Source organism: Mastigoproctus giganteus, chromosome 2 (assembly GCF_048544385.1).
Source record: "Mastigoproctus giganteus isolate SK-2022 chromosome 2, ASM4854438v1, whole genome shotgun sequence".
Taxonomy (NCBI): domain Eukaryota; kingdom Metazoa; phylum Arthropoda; class Arachnida; order Uropygi; family Thelyphonidae; genus Mastigoproctus; species Mastigoproctus giganteus.
In genome coordinates, this window is record NC_143576.1 from 31,647,744 (window position 1) to 31,673,221 (window position 25,478).

Genomic DNA, 25,478 nt, shown 5'->3' on the forward strand with positions numbered 1-25,478 from the left:
CCTTTCCCAGTGCATATGTCACACCAAACAGACTCAACATTGCATTGTCCCCCAACATCAATTGGATGTACTTCCTTAGATTGTGTTTCTTGACTAACAGCATAACCCCTCCTCCCTTCCTATCCTGTCTATCCTTTCTGTACTCATCCCCAAATTCCAATTCTTCACTGCGTATGTCTGCGTGATACCACGTCTCTGATATCCCAACGATATCTGCCCTTGATATCTTGACCAGCACTTCAAGCTCATCAAATTTATTAACTACACTCCTAGCAATTGTGTACATGCGAGTATACATGCACCTGTTTCTACTCTTAGTTACAGGTGCATGTATAGGGTAACACAGCCCATGTATTTACTTGTTCACTATCACTCCCAGCAGTACTGGAAATCCCCATTGCCTTGCTTTCCAGGCTGCTGCTCAATTGCATTTCAATAGAAGCAGTGCAAGAATCACTTTCTCCTCTGCCAGCGGTTACTGTTAATCTATTAGTCTGTGTATCCACCCCCCAACTAGCAGTTTTCCGACCCACCTAACTCTGCCTCGATAGCATCAGCAAATATTCTTGCACCCTTTCTATTTAGGTGTATTCTATCCCTGTAGAAGCAGTCTCTCCTGTTAACAAGCACAGACCATGCCAAGAAAAATTCTACCTCTTGAGCCTTGCACAATTTCTCCATGGCTGAATTGATCGACAATGCTCTCATCATATACTTCCTGCTATTGCATCTGGGGAGAATTGCAGATACTTTCAAATTCAACCCTAACTCATGGCTTTTTTTCAACATTGACCTGTACTTGTTAAGTAGTTCCGCTGGTTTCCTACTCTTAATATCATTAGTGCCAACATGTACAACAATATCTGCCAACTCCCAACGGGCAGTTGGGAGTTGGCAGATGGTACCAGCGGGCAGTTGGTTTGTGGAATAGACTTCCATCGCTTGTTGTTGAAGTTGATAGCCTAAACAAATTTAAGGCTCAGCTGGACAGGTATTTCGAACGAATTGAGGGGTGAAATGGGAGTAGTGGTTGTTTTTTTTTTTTTTTTGGCTGATGCTGAATAAGCTTGCTTTCTTGCATCATATGCCTCTACTAATGCTAATGCTAATATCACCCTTTGTGCCCTTAAAAGATATCTGCTCTACAATGTCATCAACCTTTGCCTCTGGCAGACATACCCTGGTCCTGTTTCACCTATCCTTTTTTGCACAATATTTGCCCTGTTTCCCTGACAATAGAGTCACCAACAACAACTAGTTCCTTTGGGACCAGTGCATTCTGCCTTTGGGGGTTGCTGCTGTGTTGTATGATGTTCAAGTGCAATCTCTAGCATTGATGTGGGCAGCTGAGAGCTTGATGGGACCCTCAATTTAAATCCTTTGAGGGCATCCACCCTGCCTTTCAAGCTCTCATATAGGCCCATAACAACGCTGAGTTGGTGCCTGATTTCCTCACACTCCTAAATTCAAGCACTTAATGGAAAATATATGCAGAAAGGGTAGAAGTTGTCTTCTCCTGCAGAAATAGCAAACATTTTTGCGAAATCATTTGCCAGTATCTACTTACAACCCAGTCTTTCAACAAATTAAGGCATCTGTAAAACAAGATAAAATCAATTTCTCTACTATGGCACCCCAAGTAGGGAAAACCCATACAACCAGCCATTCACATCAACAGAACTTTTAAAAAATTAACCTTTGAATTTTTTTTTATATCCATGCATTTATTTTTTAGGGCGGTCGAGAATACAAATTGCGTCGTTCACTTTTGGCCAGACAGCAGGCTTTTGTTGAGAAGCTTGTAATATTGATGAAGACAGTGGCCAGAGAAAGTGGTAATCGTCAAAAAAAGGTAAGCTGTTAGCATTTATATTAAAGCCTTAAATGTAAAAATTATTCTAACTGCATTTTCTCCTTTATCCCTTTTCTTCTTTTAGATGTATTTAGTACAATTTGTGAGGTTTACAAACTTTTGAAACCATTCATAATAGCAGGCTTGGTTTATTTCTAGGATCAAGTTATGTATCTGCTCCGGATGATTAACATGTATTTGAGAGGCCCATTCAATGTGCTGTAATTTTTGGCTGCAAATTTGGCTGGTAATTAATGCTGCAAATCTGCAACATTCTGAAAATTTTTAAATAATAGTTGAAAAGAGGGTCTAGAATTGATAGCTAAAAGTGAACACGTGTTTGTGCTTAGGGCTGTAAATCAGAACAAAACTCAAAATTTTATTGAAAGTTTCTTCTTTATACATAAACTAACTTCAACCCAAACAAAAAAAAAAAAACAAATAAAAGTGCATACCAAGTTACAAAAAAAATGCTAATAGCTCATTTCTCTGGAATTAAGCAATGTTCTGATAGAATCAAACAGTTCATTTTTGCCTTTACTTTTACACTACTCATATTGACTACTTAAGATGCAGTATGCATTATGAGTTATCATCGAATGCTTATATGCAGTGATGTTCTGAATGTGTAAATTTTAGTAATACTTCTGTATTTGTCACTATCTGAAGATAATACCATTCTTAAGACAGTACCTTTCTTCTGCATGTGTAAAAATGAAAGTCTGTTTGAAACTGCCGGTATTACCTAAAGTTAGCAATAAAATTTTAATTCTGATGTCACAGACAGTACAGGAACTTTTGAACTTGTATTTCATATTTTTTAAATTTCTATTTGAAAAAAAGCATTATTTCAGTTTAGTGTGATTTAGCAACGTAAAAACTGTTAGGAACCCTTTCCCTTTCAGAGAAGATTATTTATTTCATTAATTTTTCCTTAATGAAAAATCATACTGTATATGATTCATGTGACCATATGTAGGTATGATTATACATAGGATAATATGTTTATATCAGGATAGATAGATGTGCTTATATCAGCACTCTCACCCCCCCACTTTAACTGTTCATGTGCATATTGTCTCGTTCCTCATTTTTTTTAAAAACTATTTCATAGTTTTGGAAAAATCCTAATTGTCATCTCCTCTGCTACAGGGACATAATGCTTAATGATAGCTCTCTCTGGTGAATGTTAAAGGTAACTGCTTTCAATTTTCTTTCAATTCCAATGAAAATTCCTTACCTTGTTATAGCCAAGGGGAAAAAATTCTGTGCCTTCTAGACTATCATTTTGGTGAGTACATTGTTATACCATTTCACAGGGATGAAATTCCATCTAAAATATTTATTAGAAGCTACATTATAAACATGCAAAGGTGGAATGGTGAGATGAACTGAGAAAGAAATATTGTGATATACATCAGGTTGTTTTACTTTTGTAGTGGTGGTAGTACAGCTAACCAGGAGAATCAAAATATTCATATGTGATTATGTTATAATTTGTATTATGAAGTTTTTTTATAAATTTTTTAATAGCTACTACAAATTTAAAAAAAAAACAAGGCAGCATGCATTGAGGTTGCTCAAGTTTAAAAGACTTTAACTATGATTTTTTTTATTCTTAAGGTGAGTATGTGGCATATTATATGAAAAAAGCATTGGATAGGGGAATTTTGTATTTTTAGAGCATTAGCAGCATTAGAACCTTATCAGCTTAAGAAATGAAATATGTAGACAGCCTTTTATTATATTTTGATATGTTTAAATATGCACATTATGTATTAGTTGATTAATATTATATTAGCATTAGCAGAGGCATATGATGCAAGAAAACAAGCTTATACAGCATCAGCCAAAAAAAAAAAAAAAATCCTTCCCATTTCACTGATCCATTCATTCCACATGTTTGTCTAGTTCTGCCTTGAATTTATTTAAGCTATCAACTTTCACAACAACAGATGGAAGTTTGTTCTAGCAATCAACTACTCTCTGGCTAAAGGCAAATTTCTGCACATTTATTCTACAACTGTCTTTCCTCAGGTTGAATCTATAATCTGTGCCCCTCAAGTTTGTAATCTGAGCAACAGGAAGAATCCCATCAGCACTGAGTCTGCTCAATCCATTCTAGGCCTTATACACCTCGTGCAGATTGCCTCAGAGGTGCCTAGTCTCCAGAAGCTGCAATTTGAAGAACTTAAGCCTTTCTTTATAAGAGCACCCCTTAGTTCACCTCACCAGCCTTGTTGCCCTTCTCTGTATTCGTTCTGGAAAATCTACATCCTTCTTAAAATGAGGCTTCCACACCTGTACATAGTACTCCAAGTGTGTCCTGACCATTGCCTTATACCAAGGGGGTAATCACCTCCTTATCCCTGCTTGCAAAATTCCTGTATATCATTGACAAGACCCCATGACCTACTCTGGCAGCCTGTCTGCACTGCTCAGAAAACTTCATATCAGACTGCACAATTACCCCTAGGTCTCTTTCATTCTCTACTGTCCTGAATGTAACACTACCCATTTGGTACATTTCTCTGGTGTTACTGTTACCCATATGCAGTACTTTGCATTTGTCAATTTTAAACTTCAGTTGCCACTTCTCAGCCCATCTGTCCAACTTTTCCAGATCCTTTTGCAGCAGCATACTGTCATTAATGTTATTAACAGCCCTGCCAACCTTTGTATCATCTGCAAACTTTGACATTAAGCTTGATATACCTTCATCAATATCATTGATAAATATACAAAACAACAATGGGCCCAACACCGAACTCTGAGTGACACCACTAACAACATTAATCCACATAGAGCCGTATCCATATATGAATAAGAGTAAAAAAATATTACTGTATTGCAAATGTTTATTGCCTAAACTCAGTCACTTGAATTTGACTGCATTATTTCAAAAATTAAATACCTAATTTTTTTTCAGTTGGAAAAGTTAAGCATCTTGATGTTTTTATAAATAAATGAAAAATTGATTAAGAGTAATGAAACTGAATTTCTAGGTATGATACTAGATACAAAATGAACTGTCAGTTTGCATTTCTGGTGTTCTACATGAATTGCACAAGCTAGGAATGCAAGGCCATCCTTCTTACCCAAAAGAACCTTTCAGGTCCATTACCATCATATCCTATCTCAAACATACAATCGAGGATAGGGAGTACCCCAAGTCTCAGTCCTCAATTGCAACCCTGTTTATAATCAAAATCAGTCCTATGAAAGAAGTTATTCCAGAAACCATTGAAACATATCTATATTCTTACGATCTTATCATTTCATATCTCGCAGAATATGTGCATAATATAGAGACAGCTCTAAGGTGCTATAAATAAAATAGCCATGGACCATCTATAATGGATATTGAATCACGATACAAAAGACAGTGGCAATACACTTCTGTAGAAAACAGAAAATGCATCCTGATCCAGAACTAAGAATGAGCAATCAACAAATTCCATTCAAATATCTCGGATTAAACATGGATGACAAAACAACTTTCTTAGAACACAGAATATCTACATACAGTCTGTCTAGATAAATTGAAACTTTTTCGAGCAGTATCTGTCATGAGAAATATCTACCATGTTGAGCTAATTGTTATTCACCTCTACACATTTATAATGTGATGATAAGATCTAGATTAGATTATGGTTTCCCCCTCAACCCTTCAGCTAAAAAACGTGCATTCTTAAATTGGTTAGATCATATTCATCATAGTGCTTTACTTCTTGTTTCAGGAACATTTTGTACATCACCTCAGTACAGTTTATATACAGAGTCAATTGACTCCCACTTGTTCTTTGCAGACAAGTTCTACTGCTAAACTATACTGCAAAAAATTCAGTGCCTTCCCCATTCATCCAAACGATGGCAATATCTGTATAATCCAAAATGGGAAACCTTATATAATAACAAAGCTGGTATATGCAAATCAGTTAGTATCCAAAGAAAACAAGTTAATTTCACAGTGGAACTTAAGTTTGTATAAAATCTTCTAAATAGTCCCCCTTTCTACAATGGGAAGTCAGTTCAGTTGATTGTGACATGGACCTTGCACAATGGAAACAAAACTCCATCCCAAACCAACATATTGAGTAGTTACCTTCTTTTATGTAATTCAGTTTACGAACTATTCATACATGTACACAGATGGCATCCAAAGTGTATGCAAATGTACAGGTAGAAGATCACCCTACCCATCCGTATCTGAGAAAATTTCTTGTTTATCTCACCTGAGAGCAAAACAAAAAATTGATTCATTTGGATTCTCGAACATTCTGGAATACTGGGTGATGAATGTGCTGATAAAGTTGCAGAACATGCATCAGAACATACTCTCTCTCATGCATAAAAGTTCCTTAAAATGACTTTATTGCTGTCATTAGAAAAGCCTCTAAAAACATATGGATTCAAACCAGGCAATCTCAAACAAGCAACAAATTATACCAGATCAAATAACAGCAAAAATGCTAGAAAACAAGTTTTCGATTGATGGACACAAAGAGGTTCCCCTTGCTCAGCTTCATATTGGATACACATTTAATGCAATTATCTCCTAATGAAAGCTGATTCTCCACAGTGTTCTTATTGTCATTCCCAACTTATAGTAAAGCACCTAATCATAGAGTGCTCACGTTACAAATGGCTCACCAATCAGCTTTAAGATCACATGCACATGAATGATTAACTCTTCAGCTTATTCTGGGAAACCAATCAGACATAACTGAGTCCTTTACTTTCTTGAAGTTAATAAACCTTAACTGCATCTAATGCAACTAACATCAGTAACAACATAACCAGTAATAGCAAGATTTGAACAGGCACAGTATAACCAAAGCACAGTGGACCAAAAGCCAAAGTGAGTAATTACAGACCAGTAAATTGTTTGACTTCTGTTCCAGGGAAAATAATAGACACTGGTTAAAGAAGTAATGCAGGGCCATCTAGACAGAAATTCAGTTATACAGCATTCTCACCATGGATTTGTTAAGGTGAGATCCTGTCTGACCAGTTTGATTATCTGATGCGAACAATAACAGAGAAACTGGTGCAAAAATTTATTTTGACATCTAATTAGATTTTAGTAAAGCTTTTGACACTATTCTATATGAAAGACTTGTGTACAAATTAGAGCACTGTGGCATTAGGGGCAAGTTACTACCATGGATAAAGGGACAGTTGAGTGGGATAAGCCAAGCGGCGATTATAAAAATGGACACTGGAATCAAGATGTATTACTGTAACAAAACCGAGAAAAATTAGGCAGATGGGCTGAGAAGTGGCAATCTAAGTTTAACATCGAGAAACACTAGGTACTGCATTATAAGCAGCAGCAAGCTGAGGCACTATTTGTACTACAATGAAGGTGATAGAGAATGATAAAAGATTTGAGATAATTGGACAGTCAGACATGAAGTTCTCTAAGCAGTGTGGATGGGCTGCTAGGAGAGATCATGGGGGGTTTTGTTGATGATATACAAGAATTTTGCCAGCAGAGACAAAGTGATTATCCTTGTCGTTTAAGGCAATGGTTAGACCATATCTTGAGCACTGCATACCAGCCTGCTTTAGGAAGTATTTGGATCTGTTTGGATGGGTGCAGAGAAGAATAATGGTATTAGTGAGGGGGAACAGAGGGTACCCTTAACAAGAAAGAATTCAGTTCTGTAAATTGCAGTGCCTGGAAACTTAGGTGCCTGAGAGGAGATCTGATTTGAAGTATCTAAGGCTCTGAATAGATTGAATAATCTGAATATTGATGGCATTCTTACTGTCTCAGGCAACACATGTGAAGGGGTGGTTGTGGGTAGATTTTCGGAAATTTGCTTTAAATAAACTTCCATCTGGTATTGGTTGAAGTGGGCAGTTTGAATAAATGTAAGGGGGAATTAGGCCAATTAGAGGGGATGGACAGGTGATTAACATGTGTATGTATGACATGAATTTGTGGGATGGTCACTCACACACTAGCAAGGCTTCTGTGGATTTGTTGGATGATTGTTTTCTACAGTAGCATGTTCAGGAGGCAACTAGAGGGAGTAATACTCTTGATCTGATTATCAATAGTGTTTCTTCATGCATTAAGAAACTGCAGATAAAAGTGGCAGTGATCACAGTGGGATTTACTCAAAGAGGTAACTACTCAGGGGTAAATGGAAGAGTTTTTGTTTTCGTAAAGGCGACTACGGAGGCTGAGACAGTATTTCAATTCTTTACGGTGGGATCAACTGATGATGTTACCAACAGCAAATTCAAAATGGGAAGCATTCAAAGAATTAATCTTGGAAGCTACTAGGCTTTTCATACCAACTAAGAAATATTGTTAAAGGTTTAGGCCTAAATGTATGTCGGATGAACTAATGATACATGTGGCAGAGAATAAAAATGCATGGGATACATATAAATTAATGGGTGACACAGAAGCCTATGATAGATATAAGCTGGTCTGTAACCAAGTCAAAAAGGAGGTTAGGCAGGCAAAGATAGATTACGAGAAAAACCTTTGGCAAAGGATGCAAAAAAAAAACAGCAAAGAGTTCTTTACTTACTGTTATTATTTGTTATTTTATTATTTTTTTTAGGAGCATTAGCAACTGAGGCCATATTGCTCCGGGGATGTGTGGTTGTCATTCCCTGACCTTTCCGCATCCTCCGTATTTGGTGGTCACGGGCTCGAACCCCAGTCTAATCAAGAAGCATGTGCTCCGCACTGCTGCTCCTGCCCACCTGGCTACGGAGGCGCCCTCTTTACTTATTAAACTCTAGAAGGAAGGGGTGAATCAGATTGGTCTACTGGCCATCAATACTTCAACTGTTGATGATCCTGCTCAGGTAGCTAACAAACTAAATGAGTATTTTTCATCTGCATTCACACATGAAATTATTCAGGGAGGGGGAATGCTGGAGGTGAATTAAACTGTGGGCAGTGAGCTAGATGATTTTTTAATAACTGAGAGCAAAAAATGAAGGAGAAATTGTTTAAGATAAACATATGAAAGGCACCTAGGGTGGATGGGATCTATCCAGTTATATTAAAGGAGGCAGCAAAGGAAGTAAGCAAACCCTTAGCCATAATTATGAACGCTTCCTTGGAGTCAGGGGAGGTACCTATGGATTGGACATGTTCAAATGTGACCCATTTCCCCAAAGGAAGATCAAAGGGTGACACAAGTAATTACAGACCTATTAGTTTAACTTCTGTTCCAGGGAAATTAATGGAGGCACTGGTTAAAGAAGCATTGCAGGATCATCTAGACAAGACTTCAGTTATAGCTCGGACACAGCATGGGTTTGTTAAGAGGAAGTCTTGTCTGACCAATTTGATTGGATACTATGATGTGGTCACAAAGAACTGGATGGAGGGTAATAAATTTGATATCATATATTGGGATCTTAGAAAGGCTTTAGATACTGTTGCACATGGAAGACTGCTGAACAAATTGGAGCAGTGTGGCACTGGAGGCAAATTGCTGCTATGGATAAAGGGATGGTTGAGTGGGAGAAGACAGAGTGGTAATCAATAGACGCTGCTCTTTGTGGACTAATGTTATTACTGGTGTCCCTCTGGGTTCAATGTTGGGTCCATTGTTGTTTTCTGTATTTATTATTGATATTGGTGATGGGATATCAGACTTAATGTCTGTTTGCAGATGATACTAAGTTCGGCAGGGTTGTTAATGACACTGACAGTATGCTGCTGCAACAGGATCTAGAAAAGTTGAGCAGATGGGCAGAGAGGTGGCAACTGAAGTTTAACATTGACAAATGTAAAGTATTGCATGTGGGAAGCAGTAACCCCAGAGTAATGTATCAACTGTGTGGTACTACACTGACAGTGGTAGAGAATGGTAGAAAAGGACCTGGGGGTAATTTTGCAGGCATATATGAAGTTTTCTGAGCAGTGCAGACAGTCTGCAAGAGTAGCTCATGGTGTCTTGTCAATGATATACAGGAATTTTTCGAGCAGGGATAAGAAGGTGATTATTCCCTTCTATAAGGCGATGGTCAGGCCACACCTTGATGTAGAGCTGCTGGAGCAAGTGCAGAAAAGGGCAACAAGATTACTGAATGGAACAAAGGGTTGCTCTTTCAAAGAAAGGCTTAAGTTTTGCAAATTACAGTGTCTGGAGACTAGGCACTGTGAGGTGATCTGATTGAGGCATCTAAAGCCTTGAATGGTTTGAGCATGCTCAATGTTGATTGGATTCTTTCTCTTGCTCAGAATAATCACCTGATAGGGCACAAATTCAAATTGAGGAAAGACAGTTGTAGGATAGATGTGCAGAAGTTTGCCTTTAGCCAGTGTGTGGTTGATTGTTGGAACAAACTTGCATCTGTCGTTGTAGAAGTTGATAGCTTAAATTGATTCAATGCAGAACTCGACAAACATTTGGAGTAAGTGTATGGGTGAAATTAGAAAAGGGGGCATGTGTGTTTTTTTTTTTTTTTGGCTGATGCTATATAAGCTTGCTTTCTTGCATCATGTGCCTTTGCTAATGCTATAATATGTTATGTATAATGTCACCAAAATATTAGTTAAACTTTGCCAAGGTACTTTGTGATGACACAGAACTCTGTAAAAAGGCCAGAAATGTCTGTACTATTATGTATTTGTATGCCTGTTTTTACTCTTACTATTATTGTTAATGTAACTCATATATATTTGTTTATCACATGAGAAATATCAGGAGGCCTTTAATTCCCCCTGCCACCTGCACCTTGCTTTCAAGATTGCTGCATGTCCTAAAAATAATAAGCAGATGCAATGCAAAAATAAGTTTTGCATTGCATCTGCTTGTAGCTGCTGTTATGGTATTAGTCTGAGTATACCAGTATAACAACAGTAAATAACAATAGGAGTCCCAGTTCATCAAACATACATACCTTTTTATGGATTGTGATCCTGAATAAAAATTACATAGTTTGCATATCTAGTAGATGTCACTGTATTACACTGAACATCTATTACACTGAACTTTGCCATGATCTAGACACTGTTACTGGTGTTCTAGATAGAGGACAGGTAGCAGTCCTTCTGACATCCAGGCATAACTTCATGGCCTTTGCTTGATTTGCAGATAAGTCCTTCAAAGGAAGGACTACACTTCAAGCTGCTGACTGTCCTGAATTTCACCATTACTTGTTTGAGTCCAATATCTTCACACCTCCTATGAACCCAACTTGTTGACCCTGGGGACTCTTCCCAGGGTTGGATAATGCCAACACTTTGAACCTTCTTCTGGTGATTTATTCTACAACAATTGAAAGAACCAAGAGTACCCAGTAGATGGGTACTGCTTCCTTGCTGCCGACATTTATACCAACAAGAACCTTCCAGGTGATCACTGCTTCATGTTAAGCCAAGTGCCAGTTGACACTACAACAAAACAATATTGCACAACATCAAACCAATGCTAATTACCTGACTGATTTGGCTAACAGCCTCATCACAAAGCTATGGCAGCTAAACTCCAGGGACCACAATTACATTAGACATATGAACTCTAAATCTCATAATCCACTTGTTATCTATTTGTTGGAGCCATTTTAATCTAAGTCACAGACAACAGTAAGTATACCATTATAATTATACATTTTAGGAGCATATTTCACTAGCAGCTCCTCAGCTTACCCTAGCTGCAGAGTTAAAAATCATTGTTTTTAATTGCTGTTGTTGTTATTACCCTATGTTAATTCTTTATAAAAGGAAATTTTCTTTTCCACTTTAGATTGAAAGGTTGCAAGCTTTATTATCAGATACTGAAGCCAATAAGAAAAACTTTTCCAGTTTTGAACCATTACCTCTTCCTCTTGATCCTGAAGTTAAAATTAAAGGTATAATTCCAGAGAAAGCTACCTTATTCAAAAGTGCACACATGCCATGCAGAGTGACATTTTTAACAACAGACAACTCAGAGTATGTAGCCATATTTAAACATGGAGATGATTTAAGACAAGATCAATTAATACTACAAACAATAACTTTAATGGATAAGGTAAATGAAGATGATTTTGTTTTATTTTCAATAATTATTAGTGGTGTACACCTTTATATAGTAAAATATAAATATGGCTATATGAACTTTAAACAGCAGAGTTTGCTTCTGTTCTCTATACTTACATATCCTAATGAAATAACATATTTCATGTATTACATTAAAAGTTTTTACTCAGATTTTTTTTACACCAACGCTATAACTGCTGTTTAAATTCATATTGTGTTAGCCAATCTCTCGAAAGTCTCTTAAATCTGCAAATTGTATTTATTGACACAGATTTCTAGAAAATTATTAGCTTTCAAAGATTTGCGCAGTTTAATGTGTCGTGTGAAAGCCATAATGTGGGCTGTTAACATTTAAATTAAATTAAGGAAACACTTATGCATCACATTTTATGTAATTCATTTATTGTGAGTTTAAATGGTCAAAATACACACAAAAAAAAAAAAAAAAAGAAAGAAAAATTTATCCCAATGTCTAACACAATTGAGTAAGCCTATTGATAATCTTATGTTTTAGAATTCAATTTAGGCTTCCTTTGCTAGAGCAAAATAAAACTGAAGCAAAGAAAATATATGTTGGAAAACAGCAGAAATTTTTCAAGTGTTTAGATGAGTCGCTTTCAGTTTTAATTACATAAGAAATAGTCCTTCAAATGTATAAAGCCCAGGCATAAAAATACAATTGGAACTTCAGTTCTGCTTGTTAACCCCCACAACACCCATGTCTGAATTGTGCAATGCCGTTAAATGGGTAAAGAACAGTACTGCTGGCAGTAGCGTTTGTGGCACCTGAGGCAAAACCTTGTAATAGCACATAATTCATATTGTATCTTACACACACACACATGGGGGTCCGCTGTACAGTGAAATCTCCTTAAAACAGGCAACGTTGGAGGTGGTGTCCATTATAGGGAGGTGTTTCCTTTGCAGAGGTCCGTGCATCCAGTTTCAGTCATTTAGAAAAATGAAATTCACTGTAATTGGTTGTTCATTCAGAATTTTTTTTATTATTATTATCATTATTGTAACATGTGTTTCAATTAATTAACTTTTAATAAATAACACAACTTTTAGTGCCGACCGGGCTAGCCGAGTGGGTAAAGTACCTACCCGGCAACCCAAAGGTCGCGGGTTCGATTCCCGCCTCGGGCTTGGATCAAAGTACTGCAAAAAAACCTTGGGAGGTGCAATATGGCCACAGAAGCCGATGCGCCAACAACTACCAAATCAAAAAAAAAAAAAAAAAAAAAAAACTTTTAGTAAAATTAATATAATCGGCTTTCTTTAGAGCATTTAATTTTCGTATGACAATTTCATTAGATAACTTAATAGTTTTATTCCATATTCATTGTTTTTGCTTACTTAACATTTTTTTTTTAATGTAATAGGATGTACCCTCTAATGAGTCAAAACTCTCCCTTTTTAAATTGCTGTATACAGCAAGAAATTTAATTTCTTAAAAATTAAGCATGCAATCAATGAAAATTTCCAAGGGAAAATTGCATTCAGGAACAAACTTCTTTAAACAACCACCATTTCTCATTGCAAAGTGAAAATGGTATATGATAGCACTGAAAAATTGTCATCGTTCATCAGACAAACAGCTGGACTGTTGCTGAAGCAGTTTTGAAAATAATATTAAGCATCACATAGTGTTTTTATCTAATATATAGGAATGTTGAATGTATGGGTTGTCCATAAACCTCCTTCACAAAACTAAAACATTGTGAGTAGGGTGCACGATACAAATTTGAATCCACTTCCAAGTGATAGAAGATCTTCATATTTTTATTCGCCAATCAAAAAATGTGCATATGGCAGCATAATCACAAAACTAATCTTGGATAAATTTAATGGCAAAATTCCACCCTCTCAGTTTTGTGATTGATCAGTGGCGTCTATGGCAGCATAATCACATATGGCAGCATAATCACATAATGTGCATAATGATTGTCATTGATCAGTGACTTCTCTGGCAGCATAATCACAAATGTGTATATGGCAGAATAATCACGTAATGTGCATATGGCAGCACAATCAAAAAACTAATCTTGGATAAATTTGACGGCAAAATTCCACCCTCTCAGTTTTGTGATTGATCAGTGGCTTCTATACAAGCTGAACTTGTATGGTTTCATCCTCAGACAGCAACATAATATGTAAACACACTTTGACCCTGACACGTTAAGCTCATGACTGGTACATCACATGGATTTTCTTGGGCTTTGCATAAAACTTCAAACCAGGTCTACTGCTCCCTCACTGACCTTTGTTCAGCCACCACCTCTGCCAGGATGATTGCACAAACAGGCCATCCTTTATGAATTTTTTGTACCATTGCAGAAATGTAGGTCTACTCAGTGGCTTTCTTTTAAACTGTATTTGAAATTTATGCGTAATAGTGATGGTAGACTGAAACTCATTCATTCAACCAATATATGTACTGCACCCTCTCAAGGTTAGTAATTTCTGCTATGATAACTATTTTACAATTATACTGCCATCTACTGTAGAGCACACTTTCCAGTTGGCAAATAAAAACTTGATTGGCAATTCAAATTGGTATTCAGCAGTGTTATGTGCAAATATATGAAGTGCAAAGTTGTCATAACTGTTCAAGTAAATAACCAACTACTACTTTGAAGCAATAAATAAGATGTGGTAGACATATTGACAAAATACAATACATAAACATATCACTAAATAACAATATCCAAAATCAACTTTCCTTTCTTTGTATCACAGAATAAAAACATCTGCTTCAGAAACACTCAAACCTAAAAACGCATATTCATCTAACTAAAGTACCAAAATGTTTGTAATAAACATTTGACTAAAGTCAAATATTGTTATGGATCTAGCCTCAAACTTACACTCTGCTTCTCCTTTATTTAAGAACAACTAAATTTGATCTCATGTCAATTCATTTCAAAATAGAGAACACTCCACTAATGTTAAACCAATGTGTGTATTTTAATTTATTTGTGTGAAATGTATTTTCTTTAGGAAATAAAGCACATTTTCTTTTAACAGTTTATGAATTACTTTAAACACTTTGAAATTAATTGTGCACAGATTAACCAAATTATCTTCTTGAAATTGATGTTACTTAACCTGAAAATAACACAAACCAAAGGAAGACACAAACTAGTATGTTATAATCTTAATACACTTACTTTCTGTAATGACTTCTAGAACTATTCTCTTGTTATTTTTCTAGTGTTTCATCTGCCTCCAACACAACACATCTGGTTCTCTTATTTGCATTTAAAACTAGGTAGATGCAGTATGCTCTATTTCTTGTAATATAAAGATCATTTCAGTTGAAATTACCATTAGCCTGCCATTATATGAGGTGTAAAAAGTAATAAATAGGCAAGTGCACATATTCATATCATTTTCAGATTCTAATGATCACTTTCATTACAAATTACTTGACAGTTAAAATAAATTGTTGGCATACTTAATCTGAACTTGCTCTAGGGTTAGCTCATAACTTTACATAGTTATGCTTTGAGCATTGCTGCTAAACAAAACTATTAAGTATTTGATAAATAAATTCAACATGACTATTTTAGTACTGTATTTTTTAAAATATATTTTATATAAAAAAAAAAAAATGCATTGCTGTTAAGAGAATGTTAAAAAAAATATTCAGATATGTATTTTCTCCATGCCATTTGACTTTAGCACCATTTCTTTCATTTGTTTGAATATATGCATGCCAAAAAAGAATTAATTGAATTCTTCCCTAATAAGTGTGATATTTAATTCCTTAAAAAGTGATTTTTTTCCCTATGTAGTTAAACTGTTTATGGTCAGTACTCTCTGAGCTTGGTAAATATTGTAAATGCCGTTATTATTGACAACTTTTGGAAAATTTTTTTAAAATATAGATAAGAAATATTTAAAAAAATATATATATTTTATCAGTTGAATTGAATTCCTTATTCAGTTTCTTTGTTTTTCAACAAATTTTGGTATAGTAAACCCTCAATTTTATGAACTAGAGGAGGTGGTGTCCATTATTGTGGAATGCCCGTTAAATAATTTTTTTAGGTCATTTGTACCTCATAGATAATTGAAAATTTAAACAGTTACTCTATGTATCTACTAAAAATACTGAAACAAAATTAAACAATCAAAAACAAGCTTTTTTTTTTTATTTAACTTGACCTTATTGGTTGATGCATAGTACATGGTTGGTACGTGTACAGGATAATTTACTATGACCATCTAATGGTGCCTGGAAAAACATTATTCAGGGTTAATTAAGGTACTGTTGAATCTTCAGAGAATTCCTTAAATTCTTTAAGCTTAGGCTTACTTTTTACAATATCCGACACAGCTTATTATTATTTTTTTCCCCCTCCGTGCCATATTCCTCACGGAAGCAGGAATTATTAGCATCTAACTTCTGTAACAGCTGTAATTTCTGTGCAACACTCGGATGCACATGATTTCTCTTCTGTCTTTTTTTTTTTTTTTTTTTTTTTTTTGTGGCCCATGATGATACACTGTGAGATTATAATAAAGAAACAAGACACATTTGAGCAATCATTGATATGATAGTGAGTATATCCATAAACAGGGTGGGATGCTTGCTTTTGCCTGTCATGACACATGAGTTCCAGTTTTTCCCCTCTTGTGAGAATGCTCAAAATACACTCTGGTGCCAGTGAAATCCAAAGTCTGTTTTGTCTGTTAAATTTTTTTTTTGTCCTCGCCTTTTTCCCATTATATATATGAGGTCAGCGTTTTTACTGTTCTGGCATACAATTTTTACTGCCGGATGCCCTTCCTGACGCCAACGCTTTATCCAGGCTGGGGATATGCGGTGGTCATCCCCTGACCTTCCGCATCCTCCGTATTTGGTGGTCACGGGCTCGAACCCCGGTCTAATCAGGAGCATGTGCTACACACTGCTGTTCCTGCCCACCTGGCTATGGAGGCGCCCCCTGTTTTGTCTGTAAAGTCAATGGTAAAAATATGACAAAGTATTTGTATTCAGGCTGCATGTAGTCGGACTTGTCAAGGAAGTGTGAATACATGTCATGGATTTAGTGTCAAACAGTGTTAACTACAAAATCATTTTGTAGTAAACATTTTTGTAATTAAGCAAGTCATTTGACATTTTCTTGGTTTACTGGAAATGTGCTTATAGCCTAAGCTAACTTGTAAAGTACTAGAGAGATACAATTCTATGACATGACATGATATGCATTGTTTTATGTATAAAGTAAAACTAAAGTTGTCTCAAAACAAAAATGCAATTTTGTAGTTAACATTGTTTGACACTAAACCCTCAATGTGTGAGAACAGGTTGTAACTGTTTATATTAAACTGTATACCTGCTAATTATACTAATGAATTAAAATTGTCTCTTTAGTTGTTAAGGCGAGAAAATTTGGATCTGAAGTTAACACCATACAGAGTACTAGCAAGCAGCAGCAGACATGGTAATTATTCATTAGACAAATTTTGTTGTCATATATATATATATATATATATATATATATCCAATATTTTAAATTAAATAAAATAAAACATAAGCCAGTAGTATGGCAAAAACTGTAGAGCGAAAATTAACATAAAAATAACCCAAATAAACAATCAAACATAAAGAAAGAATAGATATAAATAGTAGCCCAGAAACCCTAGTATAATTTCGATCTTTAAATCCAATTAACAAAAACTATACAAAATTTAGGATAATGCCAATTAGTTATTAATTTAGCGGTACCCCCCGAGAGGTACCAGTTCCGAAAGACGTGAAATATCACCAAAAGAGGGTTAAAGGAACTACCAAACGATAACAAAATCAAAATAAACTAAAATAAAATAGAATAGACTGACCATCATGCCCCATATCGACAGAGGACCACGAGGCCAATAATGGTCATGGAATCGCTGCATTTCAATCGTCATACAAAACATCGCAAAGGCGGAAATATCGAAGAACCAAACCACCCTTCCATTCTCCGATAGATCAACCAATGCAGAGGATTTGCATGGCGGTGGTCCTTATGCAGCGAAAATAAAATATAGAACAGACAGCACTCTAAAGCAGAGCCACACCACTGACATACTGTAAACTGAATCAGCTTATATTGAAGAAAAAAGGAAAATAGATGGCGGCACAGGCGTTGCTAAATTAGCATATCGATCCATTACTATTGAATTATATTAAATGTTGACGAAAGTTAAATTATATTAAAAATTGTTTATTTGGTTATTTTTATGTTAATTTTCGCTCTACAGTTTTTGCCATACTACTGGCTTATGTTTTATTTTATTTAATTTAAAATATTGGATGTATTTCAGCTTCATATGGAGGAATTGCATGTCGCTGCCTCTAATGAATGCTTAATTATTTATTCATTTCATTATAATTTAACTTTATTTAATAACATTTAATGATAGTATATATATATAAAGTATTTTCATAACTTCTTTCATATGTAACTCTATTCTCTGCTTCCAGAAATGAAAGTAGTACAGGATTTAGGATGTTACAAGTTTTTTTCATGATATCTTAATATGGCTGCTACCAGTCATTCTTCAGATGCCAATGGAAGTCAATTTTTTTGCACACTTTTTGGCATGCTGAAGTTTCACTCTTTCAGGCACTGTTGTGATTCAAGTCTGTTGGTAAAAGTAGTGTGTTATAAACTTTATCCTTAAGGATCCATTAGAAAGAAGAGATTTATAGGTGTCAAGCCCAAACTTCAGGGAGGCCAGGCCATTAGACCATCACATTCAGTCCACCAGCTGTGAAATTTGATATCCATGAAATCAAAAACATGCCTGAGGAGATATTATATCCTTTTGGAAAATGATTTTTCTTTTTCAGTCATCTTGGATTAATTGTAGAAGAAATTTTTTTAGCATGTCTTTTGACATCAATCTAAAGATTTTTTCTACAAAATTAAAAATGGACTGCAATTTTTAGTGTAGCTAAGAGCACAAAATACATTCAATTTGGAATGACATTGTATATGATCTGTAAATTGATTAAGGATTTAATCTTTCCATATTTATACACAGAGTGAAGAGTGAAACTATAAGTTATAGGTACCCCCCTCCATTTAATTGTCCAATGACTGACTCTTGTGATATTTAAAAACCATATAAAATTAGCCATTGGGCCTCTGACTCCTTGAGTCACTGTTTAGTGTCAAACTGTTATACTGCCAGATCTGGCAGTATAACGGTTTGCCACTGTTCTTAAATTTTGTTTATTTATTTTGCCACGTAAGTGGAATATATGCTTATCATGCAAGATCATGTATACAACTTTGTTCTTTTTTATCTGAGCCAGCGTTTTTGTCCAAAATTCCTGATCTCTCATATACTGTTACTGCTTGCAGCATTTGAAATAAGTAAGATTTGAGACACAAAACACTTACTTAAAATTCTCTGTGCTGTGAACTAAGGCATTCCAAGTTCATTGCACATTCAACTGGTTCTTCCCTTAACCAGAGCAGTTTTCTTTTCTTGTCATCTCATAGAGAACAACTGGTTTCAACAGAATTGTCATGATTGTAGTTTGAATATCCACTGGGAGGTTCTTTTCATATGTGTGTACAAAATATATGTTGAATTGTCACTGCAAACTTGAATTCTTTAAAAAGAAAAATGCATTGCACCCTCTCATAACTGAATTTCTCCGTATTTGTTGTCCTTTAATACAATATGCCATAAGTCACTAGTGTGTCATCTTTGTTTACATTCTATCAGCACTCCCTGTTGATAACACCTTGAAGTAAAAATATGACAAAAACTTCACTATATTGACAATATGTAAACACTACTTTCATTTTTGTAATCACAGAATCAGTAGAGTTGAACTGACAGAGTTGGAAAGCTACTTTTGAATCATTTAGAAAATCTGACTTGATTGATTATGATAAAATTTGTCATTTATTTATTTATTGAATTGATTGCAAGTTACAATTACCCCTTTGTACTACTTTTTTATACGCAAGCTTATGTGCAAACTCCAGAAGGGTTTTCATTTATGTATTTCACATTTACGTATTTCCCCCTATCTAATTTAAACCTGAGCCAATCACGATGTTATTCTTTAAACTCATCTTCTTCCTTTGGTGGGAAAAACAAAATATTTTTCCCACACAATGAAACGCTTTCATCTTTTACCTCTACATCACCTGTTCACAATACCTTTTAACTGCTCCATACCGACACCCTTTCCCAAAATGCACTAAGTGTCAGATCCTGAAGTAGCAGTGTAATAGAGGGATAAACTATTGTTCAGAAGCTTTTAATTTTACCCCTTTCACACCCACCATACCATTGTTCACCATATTCCGTAATTGCCCTACCAGGCCTATTGCGACTAATGGAAATATTTCCGTAATGATATTTTTGTTATTCCTTAAGTGCTTTACTTCCACACACGTGCACTCTACTTACTAAGAGAAATATATTTGTAAGAATCTGTCTTAGTTTCATGATGTTTTTCTGGTTTCCATTGCATTTGTACTCTATATAACAATCCCTCATTTGCAAATTCAGCAGTATTAATGATTTATTGTTGTCAATTTTATAACCTTAAGTGAATAAATGATAAACAATTAATTTTTAAATTAGTACCGAGAAACCAGTATTTTTGTATGAATACCGGGATCTGAATACCAGAAAAAAACGACTGTAATCTTGGTATTGTTAAGCCCTACATGAGACTATGGAGGGTGTCCTCAGGTATCCTGGACCAGCCAGACAAAAGGACATCAGTGCCTATCTCCAATATGTGGAGGTAGGCACTGATGTGGACTGTTGAATGATGCATCCCACAAATGTTCCCATGAAACCAATTCACCAAACACAAATGTTTGGTGGATTGGTTTCAGGGGAACTTGGCACCCAGGAACGTACACAAAATGCTCGGATATGATCCTTGAACCATTACTCCACAATGCAGGGATTGTGACATGGGGTGTTGTCTTGTTGAAAGAGTCCAGTGCAATCTGGATAAATGGTCACATATAGGGCAGAACTTTGTTCAAAACAATGCCGAGGTAGGGTCTGGCAGGGAAGGTGTGCTCAATGGGAATGAAAGACCAAGTGGTGTCCCTGAAAACTTCCTCCAAACCATGATACCACTGCTGCCAGCTAGTTTTTGTCCAGCTGTAGAGTATGGTTGCAGCTGTTCACCTGCTTGCAGTCAAATACATACTTGTTCATCGGCATCCTGGAGCTGAAACCTTGATTCATCAGACCTGGCAATACTTTCCCAGTCATCCAGTTTCCAGGAATTTTGTTTCCGTGCTTACTGAAGGTGGAGGTGTTGATGACAGTTGGTGAACGTGGGCACATGAACAGGTCACCTGCTGCTGTGTAAGCCTATTTACTGGGTGGTATGCTCAGAAACATTTCTATGTGCACCATGGTTGTAGTTTGCCATTACCCAAGGGATCATGAGCCATCTGTTGCCCAGACAGCACATGCTAAGTGCGTCCACCTTGTCTGCCAATGAATGAGTACATATATGGTTACAGCAGTTCACCTGCAAGCTGTAACCATACTGTACAGTTGGAGAAAAACTAGCTGGCAGCAGTGGTATCATGGTTTGTAGAATGTTTTCATGAACACCACTGGATCCTTTCATTCACACTGAGCACACCTTTGCTGCCAGATCCTACCTCGGTTAACCAGTGGTGGCCTTCCAGTCCTGGCATGATGGGTGGTTGTGTGTCACTCTTTGGACTATTCCTGGCACACCTTCATTATAGTGGCCCTTGAACAGCCAACAGTGCCTGTGGTTGCTGAGATGCTGGCCCACTGACTTCCTAGTATCACAAATCATGCCCTGTTCAAACTTCATCAGGTCCTTGCCTTTCTTCATTGCACAGGCTTTACTGACAAATGTACAGGCACTATCCATGCCATCATATGCATATGTTGTACTGGTTGGTGATGTAACTTCAAGGTGCTGAGGGATACATCTACTCATGGAGATGGGTGGTCATAATGTTTTGGCTCATGAGCCTATATATATATATATATATATATATATATTTGAATAACGTTTAAATATAGTTGGAAATGGAATCTTCGATAATAAAAATAAAAAAGGGGGTACAGTATACATCAGAGGCAGCAAAAAGCATATTCCTCTACATGATGCTTGAAATATAACCATACAAATAAATTAGAATAAGGATTAAAAAAATAAATAAAAAATAAAAATAAATAAATAAATATTGCCAGCAGTATGGCAAGACAAGAGTGAAAAGTCAAAATTAAACATGGGAAATTAAATCAAACCAAGCAGAGATGGAAGAGAGAGGTAACAAGAGTAAAAATATTGCAGCAGAAACTCTGAAATAATTTAGAAAATCTAAATGTACGAATAATAATTCATTGAGTTTTAAAAGCCAATTAAATAGAAATTTAACGGTGCCCCCCTCTGATGGGCACCAGGTCGAGATGGGCGTAATGGTCAGTCTATTTTTGGTTTATTTTTGTTTTGTTTTATTGTAGTGGTTTACATCTCTGTTGGTGATATTTCACATAAATTTGGACCTGGTGCCCGTCATTTCTATTTAAAATTGGCTTTTAAAACTCAATGAATTATTATTCGTGCATTTAGATTTTCTAAATTATTTCAGAGAGTTTCTGCTGCAATATTTTTACTCTTGTTACCCCTCTCTTCCATCCCTGCTTGGTTTGATTTAATTTAGGTTTAATTTTGACTTTTCACTCTTGTCTTGCCATGCTGCTGGCAATATTTATTTATTTATTTTTATTTTTTATTATTTTTTTTAATCCTTATTCTAATTTATTTGTATGGTTTTTTATATATATATATATATATATATATATATATATATATATATATATAACCATTGCTGAGATGCTGGCCCACTGACTTCCTAGTATCACAAAAGTATTTTATATATATATATTTATAATCCAATAATTAGCCCAAAAATTAAAAGTAACCAACTGTCAAGATGGGGCATAATGGTCAGTCTGTTTTATTTCATTTTATTAATTATTTTCAGTTTATTTGGTCACATAATGTTGCTAGTCCACGTTTCCACCTTAGTGAGATTTCACATAATTCAGAAACTGGTGCCTACTAGGGGCGCCACTAAATTTCTTTTGAATTGGCTTGAATTTTCTAAATTATTTGAGGAACGTTGCTTCAATATTACCCTCATCTTATTTAATTCTCCCCCCACCCTTATTTTTCTGTTATTTTTAGTTAAGTTCGTTTTCACTCTACTGGTTTGCTATGCTACTGGCATATATTCTATTTTAGTTTATGTATATATATAAACATATACTTCTAAATTAATTTATCCTTCTTAATTGGTATTGGTTACAACAGTTTTGGATGATTATATTTTTAAATATTTTAGGAATCAACTCTGAGTTAAATAATATCAAGTTAAAATGTTTTTCACACACTTAGCTTGATGTCATTTAAATTGCGAGTAGATTGTGTATATTATGTTCCAATATTTATTTTTTTTTTAGTGGTGCTTTATATTATGGTCCAGTTATCTACCATAATATTAAAAAAAGGAAGAAAAAAAGTCTTCTGAGCATTAAAAAAAGGAAAGAAAAAAGTCTTCTATGTAAGTTGACTGACATGTAGCATATCATTGTGAGCAGCCTGGCAGATCTTACATCCAAGAGTGTATGCTGTTCTACAGTGTTGAAAATACAATGAATGGATTTCACCATGATATTGGCCATAGTACACTGTGGCCAATATTATGGTGAAAGATACTGAATGATAAATATCAGTTTCTATGTGTTAGAAAGTAGAAATATAATTGTTCCTCTCATTATCCTCATCTTTTTGGTTAGTAAATATACTAAAAATCATCATTATGCAAGTATTTTTCTACAAAGATCTTAAAAGAAATTTAGTTTTAATAATACCCATCATTTATATTTATTACTTTATTGTTCAGTAATGTATAAATTATTTAAATAGGATTTGTGCAGTATATTGAGTCAGCTGCTGTGGCTGAAGTTTTAGCAACAGAAGGTAGCATCCAGAACTTCTTTCGGAAGTATTCACCTTCAGAAAATGGTCCCTATGGAATTTCTCCTGAAGTCATGGATACCTACGTTAAGTCATGTGGTAAGGTGACATTTACAGCTGATATGGTATAAATCATTTGAAAATGTTGTTCACTGATTGTCCATGGGTAACAGTACAGTTTGAAAAGGACTTCCCCTTCCCATTTTCTTTGTGTAAAAGTTTGATCAGTTTTGTTAGATCATTATTTATTTATTATAGTGTTGTTTAAATATTTTTATCATGATATTTGAAATAAAGAATTGAATTCAAACAATAGTTAGGTGGCCAGATAAGTAAAATGCCATTCTGGCAAATATCATTTCACTGAAAATTTCACTATGAAGAAAGTATTTCCAGGTCCCAGATGACTTGTATTTCACCAGAACTATTTTCAAAGTTCATTTATGCCTAAAATGTATTCCTTTACAATGAAGGAAAAATGGCCACCATAGCTGATTGGTCAAGCTCAAGGGTTCAGAAGTACATGAACTTTGGTTACCATTGTTCAAGCTCACATGACTGCTAAATATGGTGATGTTCTTGTATCATTTATATCTTGTGTGAACCTCTAACTTTTATGTAGAAGAGAATTTAAAAACTTATAAAATTATGATGGCATACCCATATTATAATACATCTGTTGAAGTATGCACTTGAATAAAAAATGGTAATTAGAAAAGATGGGGGAAAGGGATTTGGTATGTCACACTCTACTACACTTTCCATTTTTTGAATGATTGCTGAAATACCCCCCCCCCTTCCAAATTATGCAGTGGTGTTGTGTATCAGCACATTTTGACCAAAAAAAAATTGTGTGATGACTTAGTTACTTTTTTCTAGGGAGAATTGTTTAAAAATGCTGAAATCAAATGAAAAACATATGGGGGGGGGGGAAATAGCTAATGTATGTATTTCTGAATGTGTGGTCTATTAAAATTTTATACTTTGCCATATAGCTTGAAAGCATGTAGGATTCCTTCAAAAAAAACTGTGACATTTTGATAATGCAGTTGATAATGCAGCTGTTACGGTAGGCATAAAAACTGTAATAGCAATTGTATTAAGAGAAGAGATTGAGTACTTAGTGGTAATAGGCTGTCTTTGTTATCTTATTAATTCGTGTGCTGAAAAGGGAGCTGCATGCTTTCCCATGAAGGTAATACTTTGTAGTCATTTACTCATGAAGGTGAATACTTTGTAGACATTTACTGTCTGAAGTAAAGATTTGAAGTATGTATCTCCACACGTTGAATGCCTTTGGTTAACTGTGGAATGAGACCAGTAGAACAGTGGCAATCATTGACAAGTCTACACTCATAAGCCAAAAAATTATCACCCCCGTCTCCATGATTAGACTCATCCCACATCACTTAGGAGTGATGTCACCGACCAGTGCAGCATATGTAGCAACAGCACGAGTAGTGCCTGTCAGTTCTTCAGTATGGAGTGTGTGTGTGCAATGGGGAAAGGGAAGACCTTATGGAGTTTAAATGGGGTATGATTTGCTGCACTAGGAAGGCAGGAACTAGCATTTCAGCAACTGCAGGCATTATTGGCTC

General features: G+C 35.4%; 1 protein-coding gene across 4 annotated transcripts in view; it reads left to right on the top strand.

Moving 5' to 3' along the window:
• Pi3K59F (phosphatidylinositol 3-kinase 59F) overlaps nucleotides 1–25,478 on the top strand; it is a 349,960-nt gene that overhangs the window by 244,595 nt on the left and 79,887 nt on the right. For all 4 annotated transcript variants that reach the window (XR_016547875.1, XM_090388562.1, XM_090388556.1 and 1 more), the window contains 4 exons: nucleotides 1,736–1,852; nucleotides 11,584–11,850; nucleotides 17,245–17,314; nucleotides 23,830–23,979. Coding sequence is in view for 3 of the 4 variants with exons in the window: in XM_090388562.1 (XP_090244688.1) it covers nucleotides 1,736–1,852; nucleotides 11,584–11,850; nucleotides 17,245–17,314; nucleotides 23,830–23,979 (604 nt within the window). In the remaining variant the exon portion in view is untranslated. The remainder of the gene's footprint in view (nucleotides 1–1,735; nucleotides 1,853–11,583; nucleotides 11,851–17,244; nucleotides 17,315–23,829; nucleotides 23,980–25,478) is intronic.